Raw genomic sequence first — 12,572 nt, 5'->3', positions numbered from 1 at the left:
GAGAGGTATGCTAATGACTTTCACTATGACTGTGACTTTGTCAATTTCTTCTCATCTCCCAATTATCTTTTACTTTATACCTTTTCTGAGCCATGCTATTTTTTAAAAAATTTTATTTATTTATTTAACAGAGAGAGAGAGAGAGAGATATTGAGATCACAAGTAGGCAGAGAGGCAGGCAGAGAGAGAGGGGGAAGCAGACTCCCGGCCGAGCAGAGAGCCTGATGCGGGGCTGGATCCCAGGACCCTGGGATCATGACCTGAGCTGAAGGCAGAGGCTTAACCCACTGAGCCACCCAGGTGCCCCTGAGCCATGCTATTTTATAAGCATAAAGGTTTATAACTATCTTTTCTTCATAGTCAGCTGGGTCTTTCCTCGCTATGAAGTATCCCTCTCTGGCTGTTTTCATCTTTTGCAATTTAAATTCTGTGTTGTTTGATGCCATTAGTGCTATATTTACTTTCTTTTTATTACTATTTGCCTGGCACCTCTTCTTAAAATCTTTTGATTTTTTGACTGTTGTTTGTTTTAGGTGTATCTCTTGTATCAGACTATCCATGGGAATTATGTCATTGAAGGTGAAATTCTTCATCTTCTAACGAGTGACTTGAACCCATTTACATATATTGTGATTGATGATGTAGTTCGACTTACTGTCTTCATGTATGTGTTTTATTGTACTTATGGTTGTAAAGCTTCTTCAGCCTTGTATTCCCAGAACTAACCATAGTGCTGGCCTCAAAATAGTAGGTGTTCAGCAAATAAATATTCACTGAATAAAAATTTCCCTGAGCCCCTAATTCTGATATAATTTGACACCTTATGGCAAAATAACTCCATTGTAGTGGGGTTGGGACTCAAGTTCAAATTATTGGTAAAAGAAGTTTCAAGAAGGCTTTAGTTGAATTTCTAAGTCTAAGGAAATTCCTGTTCCTGTAGATTTAGCATCAAAGATTATGGTTTTTTTCTAAATGTGAGGTCTGTTGTTAGTGGTAGGAGAGGTAGAGTCAGGTAAAGGTTTCAGAATTGGAGGAGGAAATCCAGGTTTTCATCTGCACCAGCCACACTGCCTGGGAGAGTGTACCCAGAAGAATGTTTCCTAGTAAAAAAACTCAGTCACTGTTTTCGTTCTGGATTTGGGTCTCACGTTATCTTTGTTTCCAGCCTCACCTACCAGAGTGATGGATAACTGCTTTACCTTGGAAAAAATAACATTACGGCAACATTAGCTTTATTGCAGACTGCTCCCTTAGAGGAATTACTAGGCTGGAGAAAGACAAACAGATTAAATTAAGAGCTATATAAAAAGTGAAGTCAAGATAGCTCATAACCCGGGACATCATTTTCTTACCTTAATTGACCAAGACATTGAAAACGTAAAAGAAGCAAATGATCTGTCATGGTAGAAAGAATACTAGACTGGAATCCGGGGCCTCCCAGATTGGCCGTGCCAGCTGGGCTCCTCAGAACATCTCCGGAAATCTCTGTCAGTACAAAGGGGCTGGACTGGTGGATCTCCGACATTTCTTCAGTTAACCCCCCCAGCACCCTTAAAACTCTGCCATGATTTCCTTGTGACTCAAGCGACGTTCATCGTGTTCTGGGACTGAGTATAAGCCGTGCGGATTTCATAGCTGGGAGTACTGTGTGAAGCATGGATGTGATTCTTGAAGCTTTTACATACCACCCAGTTACTGGGCTGAAAGGTTAGAGCCCTGTGGCTTCTCCTTCTCCAGTTGCTTCTCCTTGCTTAGAGTAACACCTTCCCCCAATGGTTGGCACTTGGAGGAAAGGACGTGAGTGACAGGTGGACAAAGCCAAATGCGGCTCTCCTAGGTGGACACCATAGGTTCCCTCTGTAGGGCTGAGCCCAGGCTGTGTCGTCTTCTCTCCTCCCTCCCGAGATGACATTCTTTTGCAGCAGACCGTCAGCGACAGAATTCCCTTTCCTGCCTGAACTTCAGTAGGAAGCTTGGGGATTTGATCCAGTCTTGGGGCAGGAGAGGTAGGGGTGGGAATGGGCGCAGTTCAGTGAAGCTGTGGAAGTAGAGCCCGGCGTCCCATGTGGTGGTATGACTGAGCACAGACCGCTCTGGGCGGAGGCTCACGACTGGGGTTAAGCCTGACCAAGACCTGGCTTGGCTGAACAAGTGGATGTTCATAGCACGCTCTTCTCCACTATCGTTTTATTCCAATGTACTACAAAATTGGTTTTGGCATCAATAGTGTCTGTTCTTCCCAGCCATCCTCACGATCCCAACCTCTCCTTGGGGGGGATGTTGATATTTTGAACAGTGGTTTTAAATTATTCTTGGAATATAGGGGATCCAAGAAGCAAGCCCTTGAAAACCCCTTGAGGGCAAGAAGAGAGAAGGCAGCGGGCAGGGCTTAGACCCTCTTCAACCCGTGTACTTATGTGGGAGTAACTCATTTGGCAAAAAGACTGGGAAGGAGTTCAATATATTTTAACTTGAGTTTAACTCCTAGTAGTGGGATTAGAGCTGTTTTCCTGCAGCTCTTATTATACAAGTGAATGGTTTGAGTTCTGCTCATAGAAAAAAAAAATCTTCTGTCACCTGGGAGGACTGTGGTTTTCAGGGGTCATGCTGCACCAATCGCCATGTTCCTCATGGCACAGCTTCTCCCCTGGTCCTGGCTGGCTTTTCCTAACCTGGTGTCTCTCCCCTCCCAGAATGGCTGCAGTCTGTCCAGGCCACCATGATCCTGTCCATCATCTTCAGTGTCCTGTCCCTGTTCCTGTTCTTCTGCCAGCTCTTCACCCTCACCAAAGGGGGCCGGTTTTACATCACTGGAGTCTTCCAGATCCTTGCTGGTAAGTTGGAGATGATATCCAGTTCATGTGGAGACTGCCTGTGCAAGGCTGGGGAATGATGAGTCTGTAGAGGGACATGGCCCCAGAAGGACAGATGTTTGTGAGTCTGTACCTTGGATGGTTTATGTAAAATACAGATGTGTGTGTGTGTGTGTGTGTGTGTGTGTGTGTATACCTACACCTTAGAATTTGGGAACTCTCCCCTATGCCATGGAACAAGATCCATAGGAAATAAGACTTAGGGGCTCTGGTGGGAAGGTCCCTAACCCAGTCAGACCTGTCACCAGGAATGAAACTATACTCTGGACCCGCAACCAGAGGCGAATGCAAAGAATATGAGGAGAGCCAAGGCCAGTCTTGAGGGTGTATCCCCATACATTATGTTATCCCCCAGGGAGCTGTCCTTGTTTCGGCATGGAAAGTGGTCTCGATGTGCTGCTGAGCTCTTGTGTCCTTCCTGTAAGCTGTGTCTCTTACTCTCCTTTATTCCCCCTCCAGGGTTCTGGTGGGCTTTGATTTACTGTTGTCATCCTCAGATGTCTTCATTTTGACACCCCTGTGAAATGTGCCATCATTTCCAACATGGGGCCATGATGACACATGAGAGGTTTCCTTTGTCTCTTCCTTAAATTACCTTCATGTCCCCCACTGGACAGGTTATCCATATGTACAATATGCAGAGTCCGAGAAGCTCCTGTTATACAGGGTGATGTCTTCCAACTTGGTCTCTATATCCTGAGCAATGTCTTTTTCCATTGACTCTTTATCTTTCTGCCTGTTGACTCCCAGTTGACTGAGTCAGCAAACACTGGAGAGAAGTCAGGGGCAGATGGGGTGGTGGCTCCTAAAGTCCGTGCTAATAAGTCATAAACTCCATATATACCAGAATACATCCATGTCCTATGTGATGTTCTAGTATCTGGCTGAGTAGGCAAAGGGCTATGCTATCTCTTTGTTGGTTGTTGGAATGTCCATGGTGCTGAATCACCATCCTTTCCTCGGAAGCATCACTGGAAGGTTGTAAACAGCCTACATGTCCTGGATGGATGGATGGATGGATGGATGGATGGATGGATATGTGGATACAATGGCTTACACATGGCTATATGGTAAGGCACAGCCTGAAGCTGAATGCTGATGACCTTTTTCTAGAAGCTGGAGAGTTTACCCTTTCCCAGCAGAAGGAATTAGACTGGACAGCTCCTTCTCATTAAATCCTTAAATACAACATTTCAGTATGTACCATTTGAGGATTTCAAATCCAAAGAGTGCTTTGCTACTTGCATAGTTTTATTATACCAAGGAAGGCTCCTGGAGTCTTGCCAATTTTGTTAACTCACAGATTATGGAGTAAGATATCATTCCTAGGTATGTTAGAAGCAGAGCTATCATTAGTCACTCTGCTTCCAGAAATAATACACAAAACTAGTATTCTGAGATTTCTTTTTTGGCTTGCCATTTACAGTTCGATATCAAGTCAAATGATGATCATACTTTTGCATCAATGGATGTGTCCTCACGATAAAACAATCCAGACTTAGGAAACAGAACTTTCATCAGATGTGTTACTTTACTGATAAATTGAGACCAGGAGAGGATCATGAGCCACCAGGGTCACCCAGCTCACGCAAGAACGACATATGCCTCCACTTCCTCTCGTTCCACAAGAACTCTGTATTTAGTTAGGAACTTCCTTCTCATTAGAGATGCTGAATCCACCAAAACTGCCACAGAACCCAACACCCAAGGCAGAAACTCTGCTTTTTCAGCATGGATTTGCTAACCCGTCCTGTTCTGGCTCTCCTCTGAACTCAGTGTAAGCCCGTTAGAATTCTGCTTTTAAAAAAATCTAAAAGCACATGATTTGTTCTTCATTTTTCCCCTTTGAATGTAGCTTCTTATCTCTCATGGGACCCAATTTTCAGTTTATCAGTTTGTCAGCCTGGCAGCCCCTATTCAAATAGGAAGTTGTCTTGAATTAGCCATGTCGAGCCACAGGAGTGGTCATAATTTATAAGCCCGAAGAATGTTCTGTTCCTAACTGTGAGCGCCAGTTCACGTGAGCTGAAAGGATCCTCTGGTAACCCCAGGCTCTCCAGAAAGTTGCATTTGATCTTGCTCTGTAGGGTCTTGCCACTCAAGTGGAGGACTAAAAGAGAAAGGGTCTTCCCTTAGAGATTCCCATACTTCTTCAAAGCACCAAAGCATTTTATTTTATTTTTTATTATATTTTTAAAAGATTTTTATTTGAGAGAGAGAGAGAGAGCACACACAAGCAGACTCCCCACTGAGCAGGGAGCCTGATGTGGGGCTTGATCCCAGGACCCTGGATCATGACCTGAGCCAAAGGCAGATGCTTAGCGCGCAGAGGCACCCGGGCACCCTGCACTGAAGCATTTTAAGTGGAAGCCACTGGTCTCTCCCAGGCGGCTGTTTTGGGCTGCTCTGCCCCTGCCTAGCATCCCTTTGGAGGGCCCAGCTGTGGTCTTCATAGGTCACACCTGAGCATGCGGGAAAGGCAGGTACAAGGTGTGGGGGGCTGTCAGGACTGACTGTAGCTTTAGGAGCCGTCTCTGCTTGCTCTAGATTATACCTCTGTGGGTGCTTATCTGTCCGCCTGCTTTGCTGCCTCATCCCCTTCTGCTTTTCATAATAAGCCACAAGTCTCACACTTGATTACATACTTCTTGGGTTGGCTGCTTCCTGGAGACGGGTCAAGAGGCTCCATCTAGCTCATTGTTTTTTCATCTTAGCTGTACATCAGAATCCTCTTTTTAGGGGTGCCACCTGGGTGGCTCAGTTCGTTGAGCATCTGACTCTTGGTTCCAGCTCAGGTCCTGACCTCAGGGTCGTGGGATCGAGCCCCGTGTCAGGCTCTGCTCTCAGTGGGGAGTCTGCTTGAGATTTTCTTTCTCTCCCTTTTCCTTTGTCCTTCCCCCTGCTCATGCACACACGCTATCTCCTTCCCCCTCTCTCTCAAATAAATAGTAACTCTTTTTTTTTTTTTTTTTTAAAGAATCACCTTTTTAAAAAGAGCTTTGACAAACATGCCAGCTCTCAGGCTTCATCCCTGGAGAGGTCTTGGGTGGGACTGTGCCCTGGGTGGCTCTGATGTTCATCCAGGGTTGGGAACTGTTGGTGTGGCCATCATACTGTCCCTAATCTCACTGTAAGGTCTTCTAGGAATTTCTCTGCCAACCACTCATCCCATTCCTGGACCATCGATTCTTGTAAACCGCCTTCTTAGAGAAGAGCCATTCTTGTGTCCTTCCTCTAAGCTGTGTCTCTTACTCTCCTCTCTCTGGATTTTGCAGTCTTTTTTGTCTTCAGAACCGGTACCCATGTTCTCAGACAGTGCTTACCCTGACCCCAGGCCCACTGGGCTGGGTTATGCTCCATGAGAAAGCATCAGGAAATTCACAGAGATACAGACCTGAAAGACAGAGCCCCTGTTTGGATTTCTATTTAACGACTCGGGACCCAGCACTGGGCTCTGGGCACGCCACATAGAAAGCCCTGAATAAGCCACTTGTTGGATGACTGGATAATTGTACTCCGTCTGGCAATTGCTCTCCAACTGGCAGAATCAAACGCGGGTCACATGTGTTGTTACTATTTATTGTGATTAGCGTGAAGAACAGAGAAGACGGTAAAAGGAGACCCCTGAGTGAGTGGTTCTGTTTGCTCTGTTTCTTCTGTCAAACAGACGGATACCGACGTAGGGCTTTAGAACGAAAGACTTTGGGGGATGAATAAAACAGCACAGGGCGCTCCCTATTCCAAAGGGGTCAAGGGCAGCAGCAGCCAGATGTCACGTTTAGGAACCGCCCCCCTCGGGGTGAACCGTTCCAGAAAGTTGCATTTGCGGTGCCCAGGTTGGAATCCAGGAATGCGGTGGGCGGCTTTTGAGGTGGTGAGGGTCGCTTGGATGCTGGAATCGGAAGCTGGGCCAGCAGGGCAGAGAAAGTTCTGCGTTGTCAGACAGAGAGTCCAGCACTTTCAGAGGAAGGGAATTTCCAGCCTCTTCCTGCCCTACCTCAAGACCCTCAGAACTGGGGGGGGGGTGTGTGTGACTCGAAGGCGCGCTCACTCTTCCAACCAGCGCCACGAGGCTCCTTGTACCCCCCGTTTACTTTCTAGCCAGGTTTCCTCTGGCTTCTGCGGAGGTCACTGATCTAACTCCCTGAGTTCCTCTGCTCCTTTCGATTCTGTTGGTGGCTCGTTCCTCCCAGCCATTATCCTGTAGCCCTTCAGACATTCCTGTTTTCCCACTGAGCTAAGTTAGCTCATCAGGGGGCCATGCCAGGCTGGGTCCCGTGTCTCCTTTAACCCAGATCCAGTCCATTCCTGTGTGGAAGTTGTGTCCATTTCTGTTCTCTTCTTATCCTCACTAACACCACAGCCATTGTGCAAAAGCCAACTTGGGCGCCTTCCTGTCCCCTCTCATTGCCACCCCAAAATCCCTTTCCCACGCTTCTCCCAGAGTGACCTTTCTGAAACCCACCGCAGATCATGCTTCCCCCCGGCTGATGATGGGCTTCCCACCACAACTTCCTCAACGTGCCACTCGGGGCTCTCCCGCCTCCCCTCACGCTGCCCTCTCCGTGTCCTGGGGGATTCTTGTCAGGACCTGCTTCCCCTGCCTAACTCTTCCACACCCTCTAGACTCAGGTCAAGCACCGTCTCCCCCCATCAGGCTTCCCTGGGCCCCCCAGTTTGGACTCTGTGCCTGTCCATCCTCTCAGGACATCATCTGATGCATTTCTCTCTCCCTCTCTTGGAATCATGTCAGGCCATATTGGAAGTTTCTGCGGGCATGTCTGCTCCTGAATGACAGTCCCCCCTGAAACTAGGGGCCATGTCTTATCCATCGTGGTGCCCTCAGTAGCCAGAACAGTGCCTGCACACAGTAGGTGCTCAGTACATGTGTTCAGAGCCAAACACAATGGAGATAAAGAAGTTTCGAGACCTCTGGCCATTTCTTGCTTTGTCTTTGGCCCCTTGGTTGCTCCCGTCCGAAGGTTCGGGGCTCTGATTGCTCACCCGTGGTTGCTGTTGCTATGAAGGCAGCTTTAGGCCTCCTCTTCAAGGGGGCTTTAGGGAGCTGGTTCCAGAGCCAGCCGCCCTGATAGGGAGAAACTCGCGAATGTTGTCTGGACAGGGTTCGTGGCCCCCACTGATAGCTGACTGCCCTTCCGGACTCAGGTGCCTACCAGGAGGTCTCTGTCACTCCCAGAGCACAGATGGCTTGTCCGTGGGGAAGGAAGACACAAAGCTTGCTGGTGCAACAGCAACCTTCCCCGTGGGGGACCTTCATCGCCGCGCCCCCACCTACCGGTGGGTGAGGAAGCGAGTTACCACCCGCTTACGGGGACGAATGTTTCGGGACTGTCGTGTGGCATCAACTACCCTATCTCCCAGGGCTGTACAGACAGACAGCCTTGTAATAACATATTCCCTAAAACATCAGTCTCCTGACGACAGTAATTACAAAGCACGGCTTTGTGAGTTAGCTCAGCTCACTGCAGATTCTGGCAAAGCGCAAATTCCTCTGCCTCTGAGATGTTCCTCAGGCAATTTTCATGTAAACTAGGCCATCTGCTTAGTCGCTATGCTTGTGAATCCTGCCTCCCTCGGTCCCTCTTGGTCACCGATGGAATGCTCACTCCTTCCCAGTGAAATCCAGGCAAGGCGGGTCTGCACAGCTCTCGTGGCCTTTTTTTCAGGAGGCGGCTGGTTAGGCGCATGGCCCATTTGGAAGCCTGGCCAGCGTGACAGGCATCGGCCTGGCCTTTTCACACTCTGTTCCCTCAGTCACATTTCTCTTTGCACAGCCCTGCCCTCGTTAGGTAGGTCCAGCCGCCCTGATAGGGAGAAACTCTCGAATGTTGTCTGGACAACATTCTCCCAAGAGACAACCACAATCTTTCTTAAAGATGCGAATCAGCACTTCGCTGAGGTGAGCCTTGGGGGGCCATGGGGGATGGGAATTGGGGATCACGGGCCTCAGGGCAAATAAAGCGTGTTCCTGACAGATCAAAATGGCTGTCTTCCCCGAATGACAGTTTGCCTGCTCTGGTTCCCCCGCCTCACGCAGGCATCTTGGCTGTCTCTGGAACTTTCTGTAGGTAGTGGATCCTGGATCCCGTCCCACTGTAGTTCCAGGACCATTGTGTGGCTTTCTTAACGGGGGCCAGTGGAGTGGGAGTTTTCTCCTCTGACTTGGAGAAGGACAGTCTTATCAGGGTGGCGAATGTAACATAGTCCCACTTATGCACTTTGTTGAAACAAAGTTGCAGTGTCCCTTGGAACAGCAGCCTGAATAGCAGTGAGGTTAGATGTAGGTGGTCTGGGGCACTGGGAGCTTTGGAACCACAGGAATCCCGCAGAGCATGCTGGATTTATAATAAAGCCACTCAGAGCCTCTCACAGGAGGCTGTTTTCAGGAGGGAACAGAGGGAACAGGGCAGGCTTTGTGCAGCTCCGGGCTGGGGTGCTGGCATCACCGGACCCCCTCCCTTCAGGGGGATGCGGACTGCCACTGTGGGCATAGACCATCACTCTTGAATTTGCCTGCTTCAAGAGCTCCTAGGTAGAGCTTTTTCTTGTCCTTCTCACACCAGAAGGGTGCAGACGTAGGCAGGGGAAAGTTCTCCTGATTTATCTGTGTATCCAATAGCCTTCCTCTCCTCTTTGGGCTTCAGACCCAACCTTGGGGGCACCAGGCACTGTTGGAAGGGACCAAGCACAATGATAGTTTCCTCCTCTCTCTGCCTCCCGGTCATATCCTGTCCTTCCTCGTCCTCTTCTTGTTCCTCTATATTCCTTTGTAAGCCTAGCGATGCCCATAGGCATTGATCACTCGGTCTGATACAATGCAGTCCTGCTAAGGGGCCCTGTGTTCTGCCTGGAGCCCCGTGCTCTGGCCCTGGCGCCACTCAGGTGGCAGAGTGTCATTTCACTTTTCTGGTTCAGATGACATCACGGCCCACTTGCAGAGCAGTTCACAGGGTCCCGAGGGCTCCCACCCTGGAGCCGACTTCCCAGCCTTCCTTGGAAAGAGCTAGGCAGGTTTATCCTACAACCCAATTCTTGCTGTCGACTAGGAATTGGTGACAGTTAAAGGAACAGAGACGGGGCAGAAAAGATGACAAGGGACCGCGGAGATGCTGGTCTAGGTCAACATAGATCGGAACCAGAGAACAGATCACTTTTTGTGTTTCTAGATCTTTGAGCCCCTCCTCTCAACCTGGCAGTGGGTTCCTTCCAGAATCAGATATGCTCCTCTCTGACAGTGTTGTCAGCCAAAGACTGGGCGACCCGGTGTGTGTGTGTGTGTGTGTGAGTGTTTGTGAGTGTGTGTGAGTCAAGAGCAGGGTGTGGTGTGGGCAGGTACACCCCCAGTGTGGGATCCGCAATGGGGGTGTTGGACAGGGGACCCCTTGCCGCCTGACCTCTCCCTCACCGCACTTGCCTCTATCTTTCCCCAGGTCTGTGCGTAATGAGCGCGGCCTCCATCTACACGGTGAGGCACCCGGAATGGCATTTCAACTCGGAGTACTCCTATGGCTTTGCCTACATCCTGGCCTGGGTGGCCTTCCCCCTGGCCCTTCTCAGCGGCGTCATATACGTGATCTTGCGGAAACGCGAATGAGGCGCCCAGACAGCTGGTCTGAGGCACTGAGCATACCTAGGGGAAGGGAGGAAGGAAACCAGAAACCAGAAAAAAAAAAAAAAAGAGTTAGCCAAAAAACCCAAACTCAAACCATACCAAACAGAAAGCAGTTGAAAGGGGGGGGGGGGTTAGTGTTGACTGAAGATGTATATAATATCTATGGTTTATAAAACCTATTTATAACACTTTTTACATATATGTACATAGTATTGTTTGCTTTTTATGTTGACCATCAGCCTTGTGTTGAATCTTAAAGAAGTAGCTAAGGAACTTGACATCCTAACCGTGTAATCGAGCTCAGTATTTTCCGTTCTCTGTTTTTCGTTCTTTTTGTTTTGCCCAGACATGAAATAACTCCGTCTTGCCCCTTCCCTTTTATCTGAAAGAAGATACCTCCCTTTCGCTCCACCTCATTGAGAAAACCAAAGTGTGGGTAGAAACCCTGAATGGCCAAAACCCTTAAATTGTGGGTGGCCCCGTGCTTCTCCCACAGAGACGGGCGCCGCGCACAACCCCCGTGCGAAGCCTCACGCTCACGTGCGGGAAACCCCCAAACTGGAGCCCTTGGCAAAAACACGGCTTGTGGCCTCGGAACGCTTGCCCTTGACGGTGGGTGTCTCGGTCACATATCGAGATGAGAAATCGGTGACAAGAAACCCATGAAATGGTGCTATATATCTACCATTCCTTAGTATCACTAATCATCTAAACCACTCACTGGAAATTCAATTAACGGTTTTACAACATAAAGTAGAATGGAGACCTGAAATAAATAATTCTCTGTAATATAAATGGTTTATAACTGCTTTTGTACCTAGCTAGGCTGCAGTTATTCCAATAATAAATAAATAATAAACACAGCCTTTATCGCTCCCACATTCTTCTTACGGTCGGAGCATAGGGACAAGCTCTAGACGCCCCCACCCCCACCCCGCCCAGGACTGTGCGTTTCCAGGGCTCAGCTGGGTCTAGACTGTTCTCTGCCTCCAAGGACTGTCTGGCAATGACTTGTACTGGCCACCAACTATAGATGTAAATATGGTGCCCTTCTGATGCTAAGACTCCAGACCTTTTTTTTTTTTTTTTGCCTTTGCTTTTTTTCTGATTTTATACCAACTGTGTGGACTAAGATGCATTAAAATAAACATCAGAGTAACTCACTGATCTCTCTTGGAGTTTTTTGGGGACCTTGGCTTGGGGGGGGTTGCCTTTCAGAGTGGAGGAAAGAGATGCTTTGGCGGAAACCAAGATTGGGCTCATGGTCTAGGTTGGCTTTTGGCCTTCTCACAGGTGACAGGGAGCACATCATGCCTTCTGTAAGCCTGTGCAGATGTCTGCTTGTTGGGGAGGACGAGGAATCGCAGCTGAAACAAACTGTAAATGGGCTGGAAGGGACTTGAGTGTTCATTAACTCAACCTTCTCTCCCGCGCTCTCTTCTCTGATGAACTGCCCCGGGGACCGTGGAAGCACTTCATGCGTTCACCTAACATATGGGAAATGTTGGCATGGGCTGTGCACACCCCTATCCTCTAAAAGAAGAGGGAGGTCAGATGAAGGAATCACTGGATGATGACTGGAGGCCAGACTTTCAGATAAAACATTAGTAGGCATCAACTAAGCTCCTGATGGGGTCCTGAGGGAGGGCACGGGTTGACCATGTCATCTAGCTCCGGGGTTCTGGGCTGTGTCTCACCTGTGGATGTTTTTACCCATCGATGTTATATCACACACGTGCAAAACCAAGCTTACGATTCACTTGGCGTTGTTCTGATACTCATTAAGCACCGACACTGAACTAGGGACCAGAGGTCAGGAAATGATCACATATATTTTTTTTAAAGATATAATTTATTTATTTTAGAGAGAAAGAGCGTGAGTGGAGAGAGGGACAGAGGGAGAGACAGAGAATCTCAAGCAGATTCCATGCTGAGCATGGATCCCAACACTGGCTTGGATCCCAGGACCCAGAGCTTAAACCAAGAGTCAGATGCTTAACCAACTGAGCCACCCAGGGGCCCCTAGGATCACAAAGGGTAATATTTTTGTGAGAGGCACAGGCACA

General features: G+C 48.6%; 1 protein-coding gene across 3 annotated transcripts in view; it reads left to right on the top strand.

Annotated features, from left to right (window-relative positions):
- PMP22 (peripheral myelin protein 22) overlaps positions 1–11,669 on the top strand; it is a 30,505-nt gene extending 18,836 nt beyond the window's left edge. For all 3 annotated transcript variants that reach the window (XM_044249141.1, XM_044249140.1, XM_044249142.1), the window contains exons 4-5: positions 2,694–2,834; positions 10,325–11,669. In XM_044249141.1, the coding sequence (XP_044105076.1) occupies positions 2,694–2,834; positions 10,325–10,488 (305 nt within the window). In that variant the 3' untranslated portion in view covers positions 10,489–11,669. The remainder of the gene's footprint in view (positions 1–2,693; positions 2,835–10,324) is intronic.
- Positions 11,670–12,572: the final 903 nt, after the last annotated feature.

This window comes from Neovison vison, chromosome 5 (assembly GCF_020171115.1).
Source record: "Neovison vison isolate M4711 chromosome 5, ASM_NN_V1, whole genome shotgun sequence".
In the NCBI taxonomy this organism is placed as follows: domain Eukaryota; kingdom Metazoa; phylum Chordata; class Mammalia; order Carnivora; family Mustelidae; genus Neogale; species Neogale vison.
This window is presented reverse-complemented; position numbering and strand designations above follow the sequence as displayed.